This window comes from Epinephelus moara, chromosome 16 (assembly GCF_006386435.1).
Source record: "Epinephelus moara isolate mb chromosome 16, YSFRI_EMoa_1.0, whole genome shotgun sequence".
NCBI classification, from domain to species: Eukaryota; Metazoa; Chordata; class Actinopteri; order Perciformes; family Serranidae; genus Epinephelus; species Epinephelus moara.
The window spans coordinates 35,288,175-35,311,513 of record NC_065521.1 but is presented as its reverse complement, the minus strand read 5'-3'; the positions used below and the strand labels follow the sequence as shown (position 1 = coordinate 35,311,513).

The 23,339-nt window shown below is 40.5% G+C and overlaps 1 protein-coding gene across 4 annotated transcripts in view; it reads right to left on the bottom strand.

The window, feature by feature from the left end:
* Positions 1 to 23,339, bottom strand: part of frmd4bb (FERM domain containing 4Bb) — a 57,366-nt gene that overhangs the window by 16,040 nt on the left and 17,987 nt on the right. For 3 of the 4 annotated variants that reach the window (XM_050065239.1, XM_050065241.1, XM_050065242.1), the window contains exons 1-8: positions 18,754 to 18,927; positions 6,141 to 6,206; positions 3,514 to 3,608; positions 3,304 to 3,396; positions 2,852 to 2,936; positions 2,453 to 2,509; positions 2,331 to 2,353; positions 788 to 871 (exon numbers count right to left, since the gene is read on the bottom strand). In XM_050065239.1, coding sequence (XP_049921196.1) covers positions 788 to 871; positions 2,331 to 2,353; positions 2,453 to 2,509; positions 2,852 to 2,936; positions 3,304 to 3,396; positions 3,514 to 3,608; positions 6,141 to 6,206 — 503 coding nt within the window. In that variant the 5' untranslated portion in view covers positions 18,754 to 18,927. Of the gene's footprint in view, positions 1 to 787; positions 872 to 2,330; positions 2,354 to 2,452; positions 2,510 to 2,851; positions 2,937 to 3,303; positions 3,397 to 3,513; positions 3,609 to 6,140; positions 6,207 to 18,753; positions 18,928 to 23,339 lie in introns of those variants that run through there. The other variant, XM_050065240.1, reaches the window with a different exon arrangement.

Genomic DNA, 23,339 nt, shown 5'->3' with positions numbered 1-23,339 from the left:
ACCAATCAATGCTCCATGCTGTGTCTGTACAGGGATTTGAGCTGACAACCATCTCAAGAGTTAAAGATTTAGGGCGCTTTAGTGGCATCTAGTTGTCAGGACTGCAGCTTGCAACCACCTGAAACTTCTCCTGGTTAGAATTCCTTCAGTGTTCATTGTTCAGGAGGTTTTTACCAGGAGCCGATTGTCCGCAGAGGTCTTTTGCTCTCTAAAATAAACGGACGCTTTTCCGATACTCCAGCACCTGCTAATGTGTGTTCACCTTTTTTCTCTGACAACATAAAATCCAGAGGATGTTTGTGCCGCAAGCCAAATTACCCGCAGAGGTCTGTTCCTCTCTAAAACAAACAGACCCAGTAATTTAAACCAGTAAAATCATTGAATAAAGCAGTTTTACATTTTAAAAAACAGTCTCTGCGACACTGCTAATTGCAGAGGGGCTGTGTCTAGAGCCAGTGTTTGGTTTGTCCATTCTGGGCTACTGTAGAAACATGGCGGTGCAACATGGCAATCTCTGTGGACGAGTACCCACTCCCTATGTAGATATAAACAGCTCATTCTAAGGTAATGAAAACACAATGATTCTTATATTTAGGTAACTATACACTTTAAAAAAAAAACATACTTATTTTATTATATTCCATTTCTGCCAAAATATCTCCCTAAATCCAACACACTGGACCTTTAATTTATTTCTAACTGCATGTTAAAACTTACCAAACACTGTGAATGTTTTTAAGACTTTAGTGAAAGCATGACTTTAAATAGGCTTTTCCTGTAAACGCACCAGTATGCAAGTGATGGGTGTTCCTTGAGGACTTTGGTGGGAAGAGTTGGGAGTTTCTTCAACTCAGTTCTTGTGTTTTCATCACTGAAATAGAAAGACAAACAGTTGTGATGACAGTTTTTGAATTCTAGTGGCATATTTTTTTAGAGACAGTTTAGAGACATGACATGCAATGAGTCTATAATTTACTGAACTGCCTTTGTTGGATTTGGGGAGTGAAAGTTTTACTAGTGGTGGAATGTAACCTCGTACATTTACTCAAGATACCTGCCCTTTACGTGAGCATTTTTAAGATTATCCCTATGGTTTTTGCCTTTATCAGATAAGACAGTATGGCTTGTGAGGAGGGGAGAGAGGGGATGACATGTGCTAAAGGGCCACAGGCCAGAACCAAATCCACGGCTCCTGCAGCAAGGACATCACCTTTGTATGGTATACTTCTACTCCTCCATATTTCAGAAGCCAGGTTTGGACTTTTGCCTTCAGTGCATTCACCTAACAGCTGATGTTACTTTGAATAATATGAAGTGCTAAAAATAGCAGCCCAACAGCAAATAAAGATGTTAAAATTAGCATCATGGAACAGCTGCTCTTACATCAAAGAGCCTGTTCTGCATAAGCAGCACATTTTGATACTGTACTTATTTTTGCTTGTAATGGTGTATTTTTACAATGTGATACTGAAACTTTGATTTGCGTAAGGAATCTAAATCCTTCTCCCACTGCTGTCATTTACATTTTGAGGTTTCTACCATTTTTTTTCCTGTTAAAGGGTTTTTTTGGGGGGAGTTTTTCCTTATCCGCTGTGATGGGGTCGCTGGCCTATCCCAGCTGACACTGGGTGAGAGGCAGGGTACACCCTGGACAGGTCACCAGACTATCACAGGGCTGACACATAGAGACAGACAATCATTCACACTCACATTCACACCTACGGGCAATTTAGAGTCACCAATTAACCTGCATGTCTTTGGACTGTGGGAGGAAGCTGGAGTACCCGGAGAAAACCCACGCTGACACAGGGAGAACACTCCACACAGAAGGGCTCCCCCACCCCAATGTTTGAACCAGGAACCCTCTTGCTGTGAGGTGACAATGCTTACCACTGCACCCCCATGCAATGTGTAGGACATGACCTTGGTGTTCTAGTCACAGCCACCATAATACAGAATTTACTCATATGAACTCAGATGTCTGTATTACGACACCACCTTACTTCAGCTGGTCAAAGCCAGGTGAGGACCTGCACAAAGACCTGCAGAATTCCCTTTGAACACAACACATATAATATCAGAGGGCAGTTCTCTTAAACACAGCTAACAGCTGCTCTCTGTAATGTAAAGGTGTCTCTGCTCTGGCTTCTATCAGCACTATGAGACTCATTAGTTTCCTGGTGCAACCTTCTCAGCAGTCTGTGGTAAACCTCACATAACACTGTCATTGATTTTTGTTGTGACCTATTGAATGCGTCCGCTGAAAGCTCACTATTAACTTGTCCTGCTGCTGTTAAATACTTCTTACCCAGCTGATAATACGCACTTACCTTGTGTAGTCTCCCTTCGCCTCCTAGTGATTAGGAAAAAAACTCTTATCAGATTAAATGCTTTAAAGGGATTTCAGATGCAGCAATTACTGTATGTATATGAGGCAATTAAAAGCACTAACCTGCAAAGCATTTGCGGCTAATTTGAAGACGTTCTCACTTTCCACTTCTATAATCCCCTGGGAGACAAAATAGATCGATAGAGGGAAAAATGAGCAGGATGCAGAATGTGTGGTCCATGTAGAGAGAAAGCTTTCTAGATCCAAACATAGAAGCTTCTCTGTGTTGACCTACAATAACCTCTGCTTATTCTCAGAGTGAACCCTTTTGTGTTTTTCTTCTTATTTCTTAGACTGTCTACTTTACATTCCAGCCAGCAGAGTGAGAAAACTGTACCCTGCAGCCATTGTCTGCGGAGCTGCGAGGGTCCAGAGACAGTGAATCATCCTCGAGCTGCCGAGAACAAAAACAACCAGCCGCATAATTTTTCATTGCTTCAAAAACAAGGGGAAAACACTTACGTTGTAGACAGCAGATTTTGCATTCAGGAAGAATAACTCCACTGTAATGATGTCCTTAAGCTGTGTTATGTTTTCTACATAAAACCTGTGAAGGATAAAAGCAGATGCACACACAACAATTTAAAGGTTAAACTGAGATAACTTTTATTGCTGCTTTTAAGGTCCCCAATTTGCACTGTTCTCTGCCTGGTAAATATACTGTTGTCAGTGTGAGGAGTGGATGAGAGTGACAGTTTATGGTCATTTGTAAACGGCTGAAAACCACCGATAACACCTTCTCACACAAAAGCTTTTCAGCCACCAGTTGGAGGCATTTATAGATATCAAAGGCAATCAGGACAGGAACTACCCTAGATATGTTGTTGACAGCTAACAGCTCTACTCTGTGTGTCAACAAAGTAGTGCTCCCTGCTGGAGATCGTGTGATTTGCATGAGAAAAATGAATTATTACCTGACCAGGAAGTTGAGGGCGATGGGCCCCGGCTTCTTCAAAAAGTCATGTTCGAGGACTCTGCGGTCCATCTGCAACCACTTACGCTGACCACTGCGAGAGCAAACACATCAAAGCATGAGAAAGCTGCATTTTGCACACACATACATGTATGGCCATCTGTAAATATTCAGACGACTTAACAAAGAATGAATTTAACAGTTTACATACTTGTCATCGAAGAATGCAAGTCCAAAGAATTCCTTCTCTTTGAGGTTGAAGTGGGAGGAAACCAAGTCGAGGAGTTCGTACGACAGAAGCTTAGGCTGCGGGAGAAGATTTAGATTCAGATTCAAAATATTAGGCACACATCTCTAATTAAATAACTGATAAATCAGTCATTGATACTTGGAGGAAATTAATTCATCTATTGCTGCAGGAAGGTCTTCCTACTCACTATCTTAGCATATTGCCCGATCATATATTTAGGAGAAATGTGATGGACGAAACAAACCTGTCTTCCAACTCTTTACAAAGTTTTTAATACGTTCCTAAGCTGTGGGATTCACTAACTCAAGAATAGCGAGCTCTCTCTGTATTTTTTAAATGTAAATTAAAGACCTATCTTTATAATCTGTCTTAAATGCAGAGTTTTAAGTTTAAACCATTGGTTTTGACTTTTTTTTTTAATCTCTTCTGTTTGTTTTTATTCTATTTTATTTATTTATTTACTGTTTTTATTCTATGTAGTTTTAATCATCTTATTCGTGCTGTTTTGATAGGTTTGCTTTTTTAATATTTCATTGTCTTGTATCTGTGTCACTCCCATTTTGCCATGTGAAGCACTTTGGGCTCTATGTTTGTATGTATAAATGAAGTTGAGTTGAGTTGGCTTCCCGCATCTCACACCATTACATTACAGAAACATCTCTATGACATCATCATTTTTAGGGGATGCACTACAGGTAAAAAGTGTTTATCCATGCTCTGGTAAATTTTGAGATTGTGACTGTTTTGCTTAAAAAAAAAAAAAAAAAAAAAAAAGTCTTCTTTCAGGCTAAAGGATGGAAAATGTCCAAAAATATTTCTGTCCTAGAAATATATGCAAAAAAATGCATATTTAATAGATAATCTCTAATTTGCATATTTAAACATTCAATTTCTGAAAACTTGTCATACCAAAAATAAATGTATGAATGTAAGTCATCAGCTGGAGAAGATCCATGGTGATATCTATTAGTGTAATTTTTTTTTTGCCTATTCAGCTACAGTGTCTTATTTTAAATGAAGGGATTTTTACAACACATATCTTCTCATACTCAGAGCCAGAAATGTCCACTTCAGTAGCACTTACACCAAACTTTCCAGTTTTATGCCTGTCTATTCCAAAGATATATTCATATCTCATTAATAGCTTGAATTATAACATTTTATTCATAAAAACATGGCAAAATTTGTTTTTTTAAAGGCTGTTAATAGTATTTTCTGATTAATGGGGTGACAAAAGGATATAATCCAAATTCCCTATGTAAAAACCTTTGACCCTTATTATTATTACAATTAGTTGTATTGGTTTTTAGAACAACCAAGAAACACGGAGCATATACACTCTGAACCTACAATATCTAAACCCACCCTGCCTCCCTCAAGACTGGCCTGCACATACAAACAAATGAACACCGCTAAATACACTTAACACACATGAATATAATAAATATACAGAGTCAAGACAGACTGATGATAATAATCTGGTATTGCAAGTGAATTAACAGCAACAGAATGGACCTGAACGAGTGAGGACTGAAAAGAAAAGGGACATTTCCATACTATAACAGGCACACACAGGCATTGAATCACATTTCTTGAGGTATAGACTTTATCATAATGGTCCAGGAATGGATGCCATACTTTATGGACTTCATTGACTGATCCTTGAGTGGCATATCTGAGCTTTTCCAACTATAAGTGAGTCATGACATCATTGACAAAGTGGCCAAACAGAGGGGGCAGGTTAGACTTCCAGTTATACAGAATGAGACATCTTATTAGCAGTGATGAAAAGGCCAAAGCACAGTTCTGGGTCTACGCTCGGGAGAGACCCAGCTCTCTTTGGGCCACACCAAATATCGCCAACTGTGGCTCTGGGTCTATGTTTTTATTACACGTGTACAAAAATGTCTCAAAAATTTTGTCATAAAATCGTCCCATCCTTGGGCATGCCATCCTTTGACCTTTAATATGTCAATAAAATGAAACAATAATTTTGAACCTGGTTTTATTTAATGATCCGATTTAATTTTGTTGTGTAATTTTATGCCAATTGGTGCATATTTAATTAGATTTTTATTAGTTACAGTAAAAGTTTTACTTTTTTTTTTTTTTTGCCACTCGGGCGCAGAGGAAACAAGATGTAAAACAACACTGACATAACCATTTAAGTTGGCGAACTCCTTAGTAAAACAGTTGCTTATTTACACATCTACCAGCTCTGGAGGGAAATATCTGTCTCTTAAGCTGCCAATTCCTCCACTATGTTCACCATTACGTTGCTCCCTGTCTATTTCAGTGCTGAGCAGGTAGTGTAATGTTATTTTTTGGAAGCTTATCACGATGAAATTGACAATAAACGACGCTCTGAGGACACAGAGTGAACCAAAACAGTCAAGCTGCTGCCAGAAAAACGTACACTGAGCTGAAAGACACTCGCTCAAGCTGAGGGGAACTGCAGAGTCAGGTGATGATTCTTTGTGGGTTCATAATTACCAGCAGCCCCGTTCACATTACACATCTGCACGCCATTGGATCATTTGTTACAGTATGATAAAAACATTGATTACAGCTGTCGGGAGGATTCGTACCTGAACCAGCAGCTCCAGCTTCCTGTCATCCAGCAGCTGCACTTGGCACAGCCTGCCCTCGGTCATCTGCAGGGGAGAGAAAAGAGGAAGCTCAAAGCTTGTGACACAGATTGCATGTTGTTCATCATCACAAGGCACAGCGACGTCAGGTCTTGTGTAATGGGAATGTTTGCAACTATGTTTACAAGTATGGCCATACAGTACAGTAAACACGAGGCCTGAAAGGTCTAGTAACTCTAAAATATCTCAAAACTGCTGAAGAAGAAGAGTTGAAACAATTCTTTATTAAACAGTTATCATATTTACTCCATCAAATCTGTTTGGGTCCCCATCATTTAAAGGGAAAAATAAGGCAGTATAAAATCCTCAATGATGTTTTCAGCCACTAAAGACACTAATTCAAGTGTAGTTATTAGCATGAAGTAAAATAAACAATCGCAATTTTTATATTTTTAAACAGTCTAAATAATATTGAATAAATCCCTCCTAATGGCAAATGTGCTAATCAAATAAAAAGAAACATATTTTGGTTAAAACAGCATGATTTATCAGGGTCTTGTTCACAAGTGAAGGTAGAGTGGAGCGTGAGATGCATTGGCGGTTTGGCACGACATGATGCGGACACTGTGCCGGACCATCGTGGTGAAGACAGAGCTGAGGTGGAAGGTGAAGCTTTTGATTTACTGGTCCATCTACGTCCCAACCCTCATCTATGGTCATAACCTTTGTGTAGTGACTGAAAGAATGAGGTTGTGGATACATGCGGCCGAAGTGAGTTTCCTTTATCTCTAAGGCTCACTTTAGGCTGTAAGTGTGAAAATTTAACCACAATTTATAAATCATATAAAAATATGTACAATCAGATATATGTACAGATATCTGGATATATTGAGACAAAAACAAAAATCCCTGAGCCGTCAGAATCTGTTTTATTGCAGGTCCAACATGTCTTCAGGTTATAAGGTTAAAAAAAAATCCTACATTTGCTTTTGATCAAATATCTCAGAAGGTCCAATCTGAACAGTTTCAATAACCAACCTGAGCGGAGGCCTTGGTGTTAAGCACTGACTGAAAAAACACTGACGTCATTAATGACAATGAAACCATTGTCCAAAGGATTTGTTGCCATGGCAACCAGTGGACGGATTTGAAGTTTCATTTGGAACCTTTTAACTTTTACTCTTTCAGTCTCTCAGCTTGCACACAGACTGTTTGAGTAAAGAAATATGCAGTGGTGGAATGTAACCAAGTACATTTACTCACCTACTGTACTTCTACTACTACTCCTTATATCTACTCCATTACAGTTCAGTGGGAAGTACTCCACTACATTCATTCGCGAGCTGCAGATTAGGATTTCACATACAGAATATATGAAAAGTACATAAAATATGATGCTTTTCTACAGATTGAATGACTTCACAATATGTAAAGTTATTTAAATTAGTGTCACCTCCACCCACTACAACATTAACATGCAGTTCAGACATGAATGCAAGCAAAGGATATTATATGTTGTGATATAACATCAACAGGCGGCTATTTCCTGCATAATGACGGCATTTACTTTTGATACTTCAGGTATGTTTTGTCAAACTTAGGTACTTTTACACCAGTAAAATCTTAAAAACAGGACTTTAACTTGAAATTACGCATTTTACACTGTTGATTTGCTATTTTTACTGAAGTAAAAGATCTGAGAACATCTTCAAACACTGATAATATCTTCATGGTGTCAAACTTTTTACCCTGTTCAGTAAAACGTTTTTGCATCAAGCTCCAGCCAGCATACAACCGTTCACAGCAGTAAACCACAAGCTCATATCAGATTCTGACTAAACTCTGCATCCATCCATTAAATCCAGTTCTCTGGTACTCATACCCACAAGATAAGAAGCAAATCGCGTTTGCTCGTGCGAGATCACTTTGACCACAATGCCCTTCAGACAACGCTTCTCATCGCAGAATCAGCCAAGAGACACTGAAAGCACTGTTTGCTCGATAAATCAAAAAGCCAGTAAAAAAAAAAAATGACAGATTGAGGTTAACCAGCTTCACAACAAAACCTGCTCACAAACTGCAAAACAAGAGAAACACTTCTGATAGATCCAACATCCTCCTCATGTGACAGAATGAGGCTGATCACAAACTTGTAACACTGTGAGTGAACCCAGCAGCTGCTGTACCTGGTAAAGCTCTCCGGGGAGAGTGCAGGTGTGGATGCATCCCTGACTGGACTTCATCCTTTAACAAGAGTCTCCTCTTTGGACCCAGACCATGAAATTGTTAGCTTAGCAGCAGCAGCAGCAGCAGACGATCAGGATTAACTGGCAACTTGTTCCATCCAGGTTATTGACTGAGCAGCCAGGCCTTCGCTATGAGCAGCAGCAGCGGTGGCGGCTTAGAGCCAGAAATCAACAGCTGACTGAATGAGGGCAGGCTGGGTCAGACTCCTGACCACACTTTGGGGTTTACAGCCTCTTAATATGAACAATTGGGGTCAGACAGGAAACACAAGGGGCCATTATGAGGTTGTTAAACGTGTCTGCATCATCTGCCAAATTAAATGACACATTTTAGATGCTTACTTCACGTGTGCTTTTCTGTGGCTGAGTTGGTTTAAATCTGGATATCAGGTGTCTCTTAATTCCATTTCCTGTACGTTTTAACTGAGTGATTTAATAACAGAGGCACTAAAGTGATTGAAGCAAGTCAAAGAGGCTTTACTTTACAAACACTCTTCCTCTTATTTATTTACTTCTTTCACTACACTAATAAATGATTAAACAAATAGCCCTGCTTCCTGGATGGGACGGGACACACCCGGTCACTTCTTTAAATTACACCATGTGTAATGTTTTTAACGAGCACTTTATCAATTACAGCCTTTGAATAATGCGTCTTTCTTTCTTCACAGTTGTAAATTCTCTCTCATGATCTAAATTAAAGTGCACATTCGATAAATTCAATTAATGTGGAGTGGGGCTACTTGTCACCAGGAGGATTATTATTACTACATTGATCTGAGTTTGATTTAGTTTTGACTGCATCATGGTGGGGTCACACAATGTGTCTCTGTACAAAGGATGACATGAGTCCAGCCTGGTACAGTACAGTAAAGGCACCGGCCACTAGATGGTGCAGGGATGATTATTTTTATATGTGGAGAAGAAGTTCATTTGGAGGAAAATGGCCTCTGGAACAAGCATGTGCCACTGAGGAATATTCATAAGCAGTTATTAGCTCAGCAGAGTCAAATTCAGCTGGGATGACTGATACAGTATAGATGAAGCGAGTGGGAGGAGGAGTCATGATTTTTAGGAATCGACACTATTAATCATCTGAAAGCTATAATCACTACAAGACCTGCTATTTATATCTGACGGAGCAGCCCGGCAGCACTGACTAAACCAGCAGTTTCTCTGTCACAACACACAGAAGTCACCGCACAGGCTATGATTTCAAACTGGTGGGTAATCACCAGTGCACACTGGCAACCAGGGCTGCAACTATGTGGCTGGGTGCTATATCAGTGTTACATATGACAAGAGACTAGATATCATCTTAGATCTTTTCTATCTATATATTGTATGTGTTGTCTTCTCCTGGTTTTAAATGCTGTGTTACAGTAAAGTAACTTTCTTAACTTACATACTAGAACAGCAGTCAACCCTAAAATAATAATAATGATAATAACAGACTTCATTTATTTGTTTTTATTTAGCTATCTATTTTCTTGGTAGTAACTGAAAGAATGAGATCATGGATACATGCAGTCGAAATGAGTTTCCTCCATTGTGGCTGAGCTCAGCCTTAGAGATAGGGTGAGGAGCTCAGACATCCAGCAGGAGCTCGGAGTAGAGCTGCTGCTCCTTTGCGTCGAAAGGGGTCAGATGAGGTGGTTCAGGCATCTGATCAGGATGTTTCCCGAGCGCCTGGTGGTGTTCTGGGCACGTCCCAATGGTAGGAGGCCCCGGGGCAGACCCAGAACACGCTGGTGCAATTATATATCTCATCTGGCCTGGGAACGCCTCAGGGTCCCCCACGAGGAGCCCTAATTTTCTCCGTATCACTCAGCCCCATAGACTGTATAAAACAATGGATGTAGCTACTCTGATTTCACACAGTCAGCATTTTGGCCACTTTTTTTGCTGCCAGAGGTGACCATATTTGAATCTGACTCATAGACTGTTTCCACTCAAAGCAGTGACGCGCTCAATGATGCGTAACTTTAAGCCTTAATAAAATGTAAAAGGGTGAGTTTTAAAATAAATTCATCTCCCCGTACAGTTGTCATGAAGTGGAAAATTATCTATAGAGACGAAAACTGTTTTGTACCAGGCTGTTCAAATAAAACACAAGAAGTTTGTGCTCTTTATTTTTGCTGTTAAGTCTGGCATTTTAACATGGAGGTCTATGGGGATTGACGTGGTTTTGGAGCCAGCCTCAAGTGGCCATTAAAGGAACTGCAGGATTTGGCACTTTGCATTGGCTTCATTTTTCAGCGGCTTGCTCAGCCGAAGCTGCAACTTTTAATCACAAATCAAACGTCACAATATCATCAAAATTTATCACAATATGCTGGAGACCCAATTTGATATCTTCAAATAGCTTGCCTGGTCCAAAACTAAAAAATAACAAGTTTACACTAAGACAAATAACAGCCAATCCTCACATTAGAGAACCTGGAAGCAGAAAATATACGGTGCATTGGCTTTAAAACTGTCAGTAGTTAATCAACTAGTTTATCTTACAACTTCTAAAAATCTAAACCTTCATCTGTCATCTCATGATGTTCACGGTGCAGCAGACAGCTCCACTTCATCAACCAGACAGGACCTATTCAGCCTCAATAAAAGGCCAGCCTCGGACCCTGTGGGGTGAAGACGAGCATCGAACCTTCATGTAAAAAAGACATGGAGGGAGGAGATGAAAGATCTGTCAGTCTTTGTGTTTGTCTCTCCGGAGACGCTGCAGGGTGCGGGTTTGGCTGTGGCCTGAGGTTGGCATATAGACAGCTTGTTATGTAGCATGCTACAGTGAAATTTCCCAGTGGAGACTTGGAGAAGATACAGATGTGGCCTCCTTTACAAAGAAACAAAGGATAACCATGTTCATTACAATAAGACACGACCTGGTGAGATGTAGAGATGTAAATCCATGTGAAAAAAATACCACTGTTAATTTTCATTTTATAAATTAACACCAAATAGAGCTTGAAAGTTGCATGATAAGCTAATGGGAGAATTCCGCTGTCTCCTGAGTAAACTGGCTGTCAGTGTTTAAAACATCACGCTGGTTAAATGTCATGTCCAGACTGCAGCCTGTCTTATCTCAGTTTCCCGTTTTCATGCATTATTGATGAAGGCTGGTATCACACACACACACACACACACAAGTCAGTGTCTGCTCTCAATGCTTACATGTTCTTTTGAAGACGCCCACTGCAATCAGACAAAGCTGGAAGTGATCATCGCTTATACCTTCCCGAACGATTTTACTTTACATTTCTTGAGAAAACTTGAACAACAGTAGAGTATCTTGTGACTGGATTCACCCGTTAAGACAAAGACAAGAAGCCAAAGGACATCAAAATGAAACCTGTGAATTTGAGATGCTACAAACAGACTGAATGCACTGGTGGTAAAGGTAACCACATTAATTTGATTTGTTCTTCTGTATTGTTATAACAATAGCTGTAGCTGACCTCTGACCCTGAATGGTAACACAGAGACCCTCATGATGAATGATGACTTCACTCAGCCCAGTCGCCAGAATAAAATGTATGAATAAAATTGTATGTTTCTGCAAACCATGAATGTTTCATTAGTAGACTTGATATGGTTCATATCAACATTTCTCAAGAGATGTATTTCAGTTTACATGTATATGAGCGGAGTTTCTTATCAGGAAGAGGAAGGGATGGTGGATGGCTTGGGACCTAGGTGAGATGGCTGCCAAGCTGCGTGCCACTGTTCGAGACCTGTGACATTTCCAGTCGTGTTTGTGGCGATAAAAACTGATATTTTTAAAAGGACGTCAGGACATTTCCAGACATGTTTGTGGCAATGAAACATGGTATTTTTAACGAGATATTGGGACATTTTCAGGCGTGTTTGTGTTTAATAAAACAGGTGATTTTTAACAGGACATCTGGACACTTCCAGTCATGTTTGCTATGCATCGACAATATCCAGTTCTTTTTAATGAGACATTTCCAGCTATGTTTGTGGCTACAACAGCTGGTATTTTTAAGATGATGTCGGGACATTTTTAGCCGTGTTTGTGGCAGCAAAACATGATTTTTAACATGATGTTGTGATATTTCCAGCCATGTTTGCATAGACCATATCTGGTATTTTGTAACTAGGCTTTGGGACATTTCCAGCCTTCTTTGTGGCAACAAAACCATGATATTTACCTTGACGCTGTGACATTTCCAGCCATGTTTGAAGCGACAAAACTAGGTATTTTTTAACATATGTTGGGAAATTTTCAACCATGTTTGTGGCAACAAAACTGGGCAATTTTAACGAGACGTCACAATATTTGCAGCCGTGTTTTTGGTGACAGAACTAGGTATTTTTAATGAGATGTCAAGAAATTTCCAGCCTTGTTTGTGGTGACCAAAAGAGGCATTTTTAACAAGAAATTGGGACATTTCTGGCTGTGTTTGCATAGACCATATCTGGTCTTTCTTAAGTAGACTTTTCCAGACATTTCCAGCCATGTTTGTAGCTACAACAGCTGGTATTTTTAAGATGATGTTGGGGCATTTTTAGCCGTGTTTGTCGCAACAAAACCATGATATTTACCTTGACGCTGGGACATTTCCAGCCATGTTTGAGGCGACAAAACTAGGTATTTTTTACAAAAATGTCGGGACATTTTCAGCCACGTTTGTGCCAACAAAAATTGGCAATTTTATCGAGACAACGCAATATTTGCAGCCATGTTTGAGGTGACAGAACTAGGTATTTTTAATGAGAAATTGGGACATTTCTGGCTGTTTGTGGCTGCAAAACTGGGTATTTTAAGCTAAAACATGATGTTTTCCTAACCCTAAACAAGTGTTCTTTGCACCTAACCATAAGCACACATTAACCACAGCGCTATCACAACATGAAGTTAAAAAACTGAAAGGTAAGGAAACATTTCTGTTCATATAAAACAAGCTTTACATAACCGTGGTTTGCAAAATTATCCAATGCCAACAATATTCTGCCGATTGGGTTGCTTCACTACACTGATTGTATTTTTTTATCATATCTTATTGTGAAATAAGTGATAAGCATTTTGTTTTTGGTCTTAAATTATGGCAAGAAAGTCCGAGCTCTCCTTCAGAAATCCCACTGACAAGATGGCTTATTAGTAGGCGTATTGGCAGTGCAATAATAATAAATAAAACACCAAAGCCAGCACTACTCTGCACAGTCTGAGCACACAGCCCTGGCTACAGGAGCTGTGAGCTGAAGGAAACAGCACAGGATTATCTGAAACCTCATCTGATAGCTCATCATGACTCATGTTGTCAGCGGTCAAAAGGTATCTGTCTAGCATCATCTCCCAAAGAGAACCAGTCTGGCTGTTTGTGATATCCGGGAAATTCAAGAACACAATGAGGCTCAGGATATTATGGAGAAATTAGAACCTGGGAGAAATATAAATTTTGTTTTTTTTTTATAACACTGTATCCCTGTAATACAAGAAGGGTGGGCTGCATCACAGCAGAGTGATTCATGTAAATGACATCATCATGCAGTCAGAGCAAGTTCCTATTCTCACCCCGAAGAGGACGTCTAGAAAAGCAGTAGGACGTTGTGATATATTTTCTAATGTCTGTCCTACAACTGCAAGTAGCAACATAGAGCACTTTATTTTATTAGAAGCTTCAGTGACAGTAGCGGTCAAATCTGCTTGCATCAGTCTCTGTAGGATCGTAATGCCAGCAGCAGAAAAACATAATAAAAATAAAAATATTCATGTATAGATGTACAACATATATTATAAGATTAAAGTTCCCATCATCCTGTGTTTTCTCCAGAGCTGCTTAATGCTTAAAGACACAGTTTCAGCTGCTGTCGTAAGAACTGACCTTGAGCGGTTGTGACTGTGTTTAAAAAAAGCAACATAATCAAAGAGAGGGAAAAAGGTGTTTGCTTTTCATTTATGCTGATAAAACATGACTTGAACACTGCTCAGTGTCTGTTAAAACCCAATAAACCTGTAATAATATAGGCAAAGACATTTAAAATGTTCATGTGAACCAGATCAAAACACCAGAACAAAGTTTCTCTTTAAGTTTTCTAAAGAACAAAAGCCATGCTAACATGTCTGAGGCTGTACTTAGACACAGTGCTCCTTACATCAGAAAGCTAACATGCTCACAGTGACAACATATTCTCGTTTGGCAGGTATAATGTTTACCATGTTCACCACCTCAGTTTAGCATGTTAGCAAAACAAAGTGTACCTGAAGCTGATGAGAATGTCATTTAGTGTTTGCCCAAAGCCACTTACAGCTGAGTCAAAACTCCGCAGGAGCAAGAGATAGATCTCATCAAAAGGAGTTAAGGAGCTGAATGTGCTCAGCAATTCATGTGAATCTTCCAGTTGTGTTACTGTTATTCTGTATGCAAAGTCTAGACTTTGGTCTGAAGGTGAAAAGCTCATGAGGTTTCCAAAAGTAGCTCAAGGGGTTCATCATCTGGGGAACGTGAATGTGTTTGTTGGGTTATCTTGAGTTTAAACCAAAGTATCTAACATTTAGAAACATTTTAGAGACAAAAGGATCCAACATTTAGAATTTAATTGACATTATCCATCCATTCATTGTCTGTAACCACCTATTCTATTGAGGCTCACAGGGGGAACTGGAGCCTATCCGAGCTGACATTGGACAACAGGCGGGGTACGCCCTGGACAGGTCGCCAGGGCTGACTCATAGAGAGAGACACAAGAAATTCTAAGTGCATGCAAATCTCCCAACCAAAATATGACGCGCTAGGTGTCCTGGGTGCTTCTGTTGTTGACATTCCCACACGCCATGTCAATTTACCCCTGTTCCATGCATCATGTCAAATGACAGGAAATGTAACGTTTCTGCTCCTTAAACTTAGAACATCGGTAGAACACCTCGTAATTTAGGTTTATTTCCTTGTGCAACAAACGCAGGTGGTTCGGTTTAGACAACACAAGTACATGGGTAGGTTTAGAAAAAATTATCATGGTTTGGCTCAACATTCATACAGGAAGTGAACGACAGGCTCCTGGGTGAAAGTCCAGTGTTTGTTGGACCTGCCTCTTAGGGACTTTTCAGCTTCTTAAACTACACTGTTATCAAGTGGCATTTCAAACTGACACCGCCATATCATACCACTGCAAAAGGATGCCTTTTTTTGTTGGTGTCTGACGCCGAAATCACTGACCAAGCGGCGGTACTTGATGACGGCAGAATAAGAATGGGTTGCAAAAACCCACAGTGACACAGGGAAAACATGCAACTCCACACATAAGGGCCCCAAACGGCTGGTGGGTTTGAACCCAGAACCCCCTTGCTATGAGGCGACAATGCTAACCACTGCGCTGCCCATCTGTTGTGTCTATATATTTATTCCTAGATCCAAGATACATGTGTTTCTTTAAACAGTCTATAGGAACAGACTGATTCATTCATTGATCAGACTTCTTGCAGTTTAAGATGCTTGTGCTGCAGATATTCTAAAAGCTCCAACCTGTCATACTGTAGCATCTCAGTGCAGATTGAATAAAAGCACACAACAGAGTAGAGGATTCAAAACACACAGACAAGTCTAAAAGCAATCATGAGAGCTTTTCCACCAGTTGCCTTCCTTCTGTCCCCACTGACACTCCTGAAATCACAAACTGCAGAGTTTCATTACAGAGAACTGCAGTGACTTTCTGCAGAGCTCAGGGACGAGGCACTGAGGCACGAACGCGAATGGGTGGAGAAAATGGAACATGACCAAATTTCAAGATCTGGACGAAGACCCAGAGTGTCCGCAGCCCACTGAAAATAATCATATAATAGCAATACTGAGGGGTATAATCAAGTTATGTCTTTGGCTTAACTGATCAGCGGACATGTTGAAAGTTGTAATCCCAAAATCCTCACCTGCCAGTCTGTTTCACCTCAGAGATACTGCTCAGCTCTCATCTTATTATATATATCAGATTTATTCCCTCTGTGGGAAGTGTATGAATACAAGATTACTTGCCTGTCCAAAAATAGATCTCCCTCTCTGTCTTTAGCACATTTCTCAGAAAGTCTCAGGAGGCTTTGATTCCTAAATGAACGGTTGCCAGCTGAGTGCTGAGACATTTCTCAGCAGCATCAAATGGAGAAGAGAGGAGCATCTCAGCCTCTTTAAACTGACAAACAACAGAGGAGGTTCATGAAACAAATATCAAAAGCTGTGTGCTTAGTTCTGACTGGTTCCGTTTCGTAAATTAAAGGAACAGTATGAAAGATTTAGGGGGGTTTAGTGGCATCTAGCAGCGAGGACTGCAGATTGCAGCCAGCTGAAACTTTTGGTTAGGATTCCGTCAGTGTTCATTGTTCAGGAGGTTTTTACCAGGAGCCGAATTATCTATAGAGGTCTCTTCCTCTCCAAAACAAACAGATCAAGTGAGTGAAACTGGTAAAAACATTGAATTAAGCAGCTTCACATTACAAATCAGTGTTTCTCTGATGTTTTTGGCATGTCGAAGACTGTCTAGTAGCCCAGCACCTGCTAATGAGTGCTCACCTTATGTCTGATCCAGACGTTCTGGAGGTTTTTACCAGGAGCCGAATTACCCACAGAGGTCTCCTTCTCTCCAAAACAAATAGATTTGGTGATTAAAGCCGGCAAAAACACTGAATAAAGCAGTTTCACGTTACAAATCAGTGTTTATACGATGCTGTTTGGCATCTCAGAGACTAGCCTAGCACCTGCTAATCTGTGCTAGCCTTTTTTCTCTGATAACTTAGGATCCAGACGTTTCAGAGGTTTGTCCCGGGAGCCGAATTATCTGCAGAGGTCTCTACCTCTCCAACACAAACTGATTTGGTGATTTAAACAGGTATAATCACTGAATAAAGCAGTTTCAAATCAGTGTTTCTTCAATGCTGTTTGGTATGTCAGAGATAGGCCACTAGCCTTACACCTGCTAATCTGTGGTAGCCTTTTCTAATTTTAGATCCAGATGTTTCTGAGGTTTTTACCGGGAGCCGAAAACAAACTCTTTCGGTTATTTAAACCGGTAAAAACACTGAATAAAGGAATTTCACATCAAAAAAAGTCAGTGTATTTCTGCTGCTTGCGATGGGGAGGGGCTGTGTTTGGTTTGTCTGTTCTGGGCTACTGTAGAAACATGGCAGTGCAACATGGCAGACTCCATAGACGAGGACCTGCTTCCTATATAGATATAAGCGGCTCATTCTAAGGTAATGAAAACACAATGATTCTTATTTTCAGGTGATTACACACTATAGAAAACATACTGATAATATTATATTCCATTTTGCCAAAATATTCCCCCTAAATCCTACACACTGGACCTTTAAAGGAGTAAACCAGAACTTCATTGACCCTTTAAAAGAGTCTGTCAGATATTGACCCCACATCACTGACAGGTGTGATTTAAGACACAGGACATCCTCTCCAACAAATAGGAAGAGCGGCAAAGTTTCACGCTGGACAAGTGTGTCATACAGACAGCAACAATTCCTGTTTACAGCGCCTGAGGCTTTAAATACACACGTACACGCGTCTCTTCCTTCAACTCTGAGATAACATCAGCAGGTCAGTGTCGACCTTAGCGGGGCTCATCCTTGTTTTTACCAGTGGAGTAAGAATAGACACCGAGAACAATGAATTTAAAAGTAAAATGAGGTGACATGAGGCCCGTCTGCACCAAAACTATAACTAATGTCCTTGTAAGACATGGGTAAATATGCCTAATCGTTACCATGGTCACAAATCACACATGCTTCTAAATGAAAATGCTAATTATGCACACAAAAAAAACATAAAAATGTGGAATGATAATCAATGCTTTGGACAGGCATGATTCACAGTGCTGCAGAAGGGTAAAATGATGATTCATCCAGCTTTTTTTTTTTTAATATTCACCAAGTCACACAAACCTAAATCAATGTACAGCCTTGCCTCTCCATGTTAGACAATCAATCCAGTCACATAGCTCATAAACTACTTTTTATTTTACTTAAACAATCTGATATTAGCACCCCACGTCCACTACACACAGTAGTATTGTCCACACAGCATCCTATCATGAGACCAGCCCACCTCAGGGCCAGTTTCCACTGTGCAGGGAGAACAATGAATGTGCTACTGTGGGCTACTGTACTGTATATGGGTGGTTACCACCTGAGCCCCATGACTAAGACAGATGTGTCAAATAAAAACCACACTCCTCCTTGTTTTACTCATGAAACAGCCGCAGCACAGAGCCAAACCCATGCTGGTGTAATTCTCATTGATGCTCCCTCTCCCCGGATCACATGCGCCCATGACTCGGGTCTACTTTGTCTCCTCACAGCTCACTCATTCACTGAATCTGCTCCATCCCATCATGTATCGCCTTACCTTTGCGCTCCTTATATCCCCTCTTCGGTATCGATAAGGTATAGCTTCCCCTGCATATTGATCGCTCAGCTTTCTCCCCAGCTGCCTTTGCCGGGGAGTGGAGCCGCCGTGCAGCCGCTGTCCATGTTCATCCTTCGGTACTACTGTAGCTCACACACTCGCCTCGTATTGAGCCACACTCACCACGCCTTCACCCGCCGGCTATTATGTGAACAAGCCCCGCATCCCCTCCCTCCTTCCCTCCTTCCCTCGCTCCCTCCCTCCCTCCCTCTGCCTCTCATCCAGCAGCTGCCGGCCGGCCTGATTCACACTCAGTCCTCATAATAATGAGGTGTGATGGCCTGAAGGCTGGGTTTCTGTGTGTCGCATCCCTATGTCTGTATAATATTAAACTTCATATGTAGCCTACATATTCCCGCATCTATGAATTTTCATTCGCCTTATGAGAAGCCTTAAAGCAAAGTATCTAATCCTCGTTTATTCTGACCAGTAATGACCTTAAAGGGGAGCACCGCCTAAAATAAGAATTCCAATATGTTATTTCCATGGCCTAGGAAAGTTTAATCAGTATTTGTGAACATGTGCTACTCTACCTCAAAGCCAGAAACAGGAAAAGTGAGTCTCAACCTTGTGATGTCATAGGGTAGGACGGTACACTTCATTTACCAGAAGTCAGAGGTCAGAGCTGGGAATGAGGTCACATGAGCCCTGTCTCACTCCGAAGTCGACCAACATGGCTACTGATTTTGAAACTGCGATGGTAAATGTGTTGAATGAACTGGAATGTACATTTTCTTTAAAAGCAGAACAAACCGCTGCACTGAAAGCTTTTATTAAAAAAAAGGATGTGTTTTCAGTCCTTCCTATGGGGTTTGGTAAAAGTTTAATTTACCAACTTGCTCCGTTGATCGGGAAAAAGATGGGACTCAGTGAAAACCCAGTAGCCATTGTTGTTTCTCCACTAGTTGCTCTCATGGAGGAGCAGGTCAGGGAAGCGACCAAGCTGGAAATCACAGCCATGCAACTCGGAGTCCACAGTGAGGAGGAAACCCGCAAAGACGGCAACACTCTTTCCCAGACATCATCACAGCTCATCTCTGCTGCAGCTTGCTGGTCTGTTTACAGTGGCGTTGTGCTAGCCTACGTCACACGTTTCGTTTACTGTGATTGGTTTTCCGTCTTTCTAATTGTGTGAAGGGGCACTTTGATTGACAGGCTAGTGACTTGCAGCGACAGAAACCAATGAAAAAAGCCATTCTTTAACGTCAGCATTATACGCTGCAGGTTGCTGTTATAGTCCAACACCCAGTGGCATCAGGGAGGAATGCCGCGGGACAAAGACAAAGCGGCAAAAGTCCGACTGGGGCAGGCGGGAGGGGTGGTGGATGGGTCCAACAAACAATGACTTTCACCCAACAGCCAACGCACCCAGGGTACCTTGCACATCCTACCTGGATATGGAAAGTCCATGACCAAAAGTCAATATGTGATGAGGTCAGAGTGAGAATGTGTTGGAGAAATAAGTCTCAAACTTGTGATGTCATAGGATAGGATGATGCATTCAGTTTACCTTAGAAGTCAGAGGTCGGAGGTGGGAATGATGTCACACCCAAGCTGATTGCATTACAGTGAAACAAGTCAGAAAATAAAGATGTTGTTAGCCATACCAGTTGATAACATCATTGTTACCTCTCTCAGGGTGCTTTCACACCTGCCCTGCTTGGTTCGGTTCAGCCAAACTCAAGTCCGTTTGCCCTCTTAGTGCGGTTCGTTTGGGCAGGTGTGAACACAGCAATCACACTCAGGTGCGCACCAAAACAACCGGACGAGACCTTCTTGAAGAGGTGGTCTCAGTCCGGTTACAAACAAACTGGTGCAGTTTGTTTGTGGTGAGAAGGTGTTCCGACCTGGATCTGAACCAACTGCAGTCACATGATGCATTGTTTGGGTTAAACATGAGCATGTTACAGTCCTGGAGGATTATTAATGTGCACCTCCTCCTGTACTGCCTTAATATGCACATTCAGCACATCCAATGCATCAAAACATTGTTTTCTAGTTGGAGCCGCGCCTCGTTTTCAAACTGTATGGTTTGACTAAAATGAACAATGACAGCAATATAGTCCACGATGAGCAGCGCTAAAATCAACCTGCGTAGTTGTCCCTCCATTGTGACATTAGAAAGTGTCACATTTATCTTTTTTTTTCTATCTTTTTTCTTTATCATTTTGTTTACTTCCTGGATTTTTCACGCATGGAAATTCTGACCAATCAAGAGCAGCTTTCTTGCGCAAGACATTTGATCTGGTCCACTTGTAAATGCTGCAGTGAGAACACGAACCAACTCTAGGCAATTATACAACTTTGTCACAAAATTAGTCCCAAAGCAAGACAACTCTAGGTCTGAAAGCACCTCAGTGACAGCTTACAGGCCCCAAACCGTAGCTGGGAACACGCTGGCTTATTTGCATTAATTTAGCTTGGCTCGTTATTAGCTGGTAACTAGCCTCTAGCCTCTCACTCTGCAGAAGGAAGGATAGCGAGGCGTTCAGGTGCAGTTCACTAACAATGGCTTTATTACAGTGCTCATCACAAAACAATAAACATGGCCTTCTCATGAGGCTGAACAGTAACCCCGAGCTTATCTAGACACTTACTTCTACTGCTATCATCACTCTTGCCACATGGGGTCTTCATCATGACACACCCGAGAGAGAGAGAGAGAGCTGCTTCCCTCCACATACTACCACGCACATGTCACACATTCACAGGTTTCCCACAAAAAATTGGACTTCCTGGTACAAATGGAATGCACCAAAAGTCTAGAGCCTCTCCATAGACAATAAATGGGAGAATGATTTTGTGGATCCACAGCAAGTTTTTCTGTTTTGTTTTTTTTTAAACCCAGATAAGCTCATTACATTGTGGTGTTGTCAGTTGTGTAACAGTAAATGTACCCATATATTCAGAACATTCTCCTTGGTGCTCTCAGTGTCATCTGTAACATCTTTCACCATTCATTGTCTATGGAGCAGCTCCAGTTTTTACACCCTGTGACATCACAAATTTGAGTCTTCGCACTCTAGTTTTTGGATTTAGGAGAGAGTTGCTCATGTTTACTTGTATTTTCAGACTTTCTTAGATCATAGAAGTAACATGTTTGGATTTTTAAAATGGGTGTAGTTCCCCTTTAAGTTATTTAATTTTAGTCTGTGGCAATATCACCAAAATTCTTACAATATTCATGCAGGGGCACATTATGTCTGTTGCACTCAGTATTACATTTCTGGAGTCTTTATTGTACCATATAACATCAGTTTATTGTTTATTAATATGCTCATTAGTTGTTTCCATGACAAAAACTATTCCCACGTCCTGGGTTCATTTAAAATTATCACTGTATAATCAACAAATGATTACATTACACCCAACCAAATCAAATTAGGCCTATCAAAAACAAATACGGGCCATGACAAACAAATAGAAAGCATGTCAGTAATTAAATAACAATGATAAATTAGGTAAAGCTTTAGATGACAGCCTGTAAACCACTGTGTAGGTAATTATTAAGTGTATACAGGGTCAATAAAATACTTATCAGGTACCTGTAATCACTGTAAGTACAAAAAAAGAGGTCAGGGTTTGGTAAGAAGGAGGTAAAAACTTTGTGTTTAAGAAGGACCAAGATATTACTTACACTGTCCATATAAATTACTGATTATCTATTTACTAATTACAGGGTAGTATTATTACAGTTTGTCAAGGCAGGAACAATGTGCTAACAGTGTTTATACTGAATGAAATATCAATATCAATATATATATATAATTATTTACCTTTTTCAGAACGATAATATGTTTACAAAATGATCTTGGGAAACTGCATGTAACATTTTCTTTCATAAGTTAAGTAATGTGTTTTAAATAGTTAAACAGGCCTACAGGTGAGTTTAATTGCAGTATCTACTTTGTCTCTTTTAAGTCACAGACCTCGTTTGTACCTTGTAATTATTCAGTATGTACTAGTTATTAAAAATGTATAGCTCTAGGTCCTAAATGTTTTTTTACCCTGCTGTTTTTCACTGCATTAGTCTTTGGCTGAACTACCATACATGGCTGGATTACTGAATGGGCCTACTGGGGACAGGCCCAGGGTCCCAGACTTTCAGGGTCCCCCTCAACAAGACAAAAAATGACCTCAAAGAGACACAAAATGACCACAAAGAGACACTAAATGACTTCAACGAGACACAAAATGACTTCAACGAGACACAAAATGACCTCAAAGAAACACAAAATGACCACAAAGAGACACATAATGACTAGAAAGGGGAACAAAAAGACTACAAGGAGACAAAAAAATGTCCTCAACGAGACACAAAATGACCTCAGAGACACAAAATGACCTTAAAGAGACACATAATGACCACAAAGAGACACATAATGACCACAAAGACACACAAAATGACCACAAAGAGACACATAATGGCCACAAAGAGACACAAAATGACCACAAAGAGACACAAAATGACATCAAAGAAATACAAAATGAACTCAAAGAGACAAAAAATGACCTCAAGAGACACA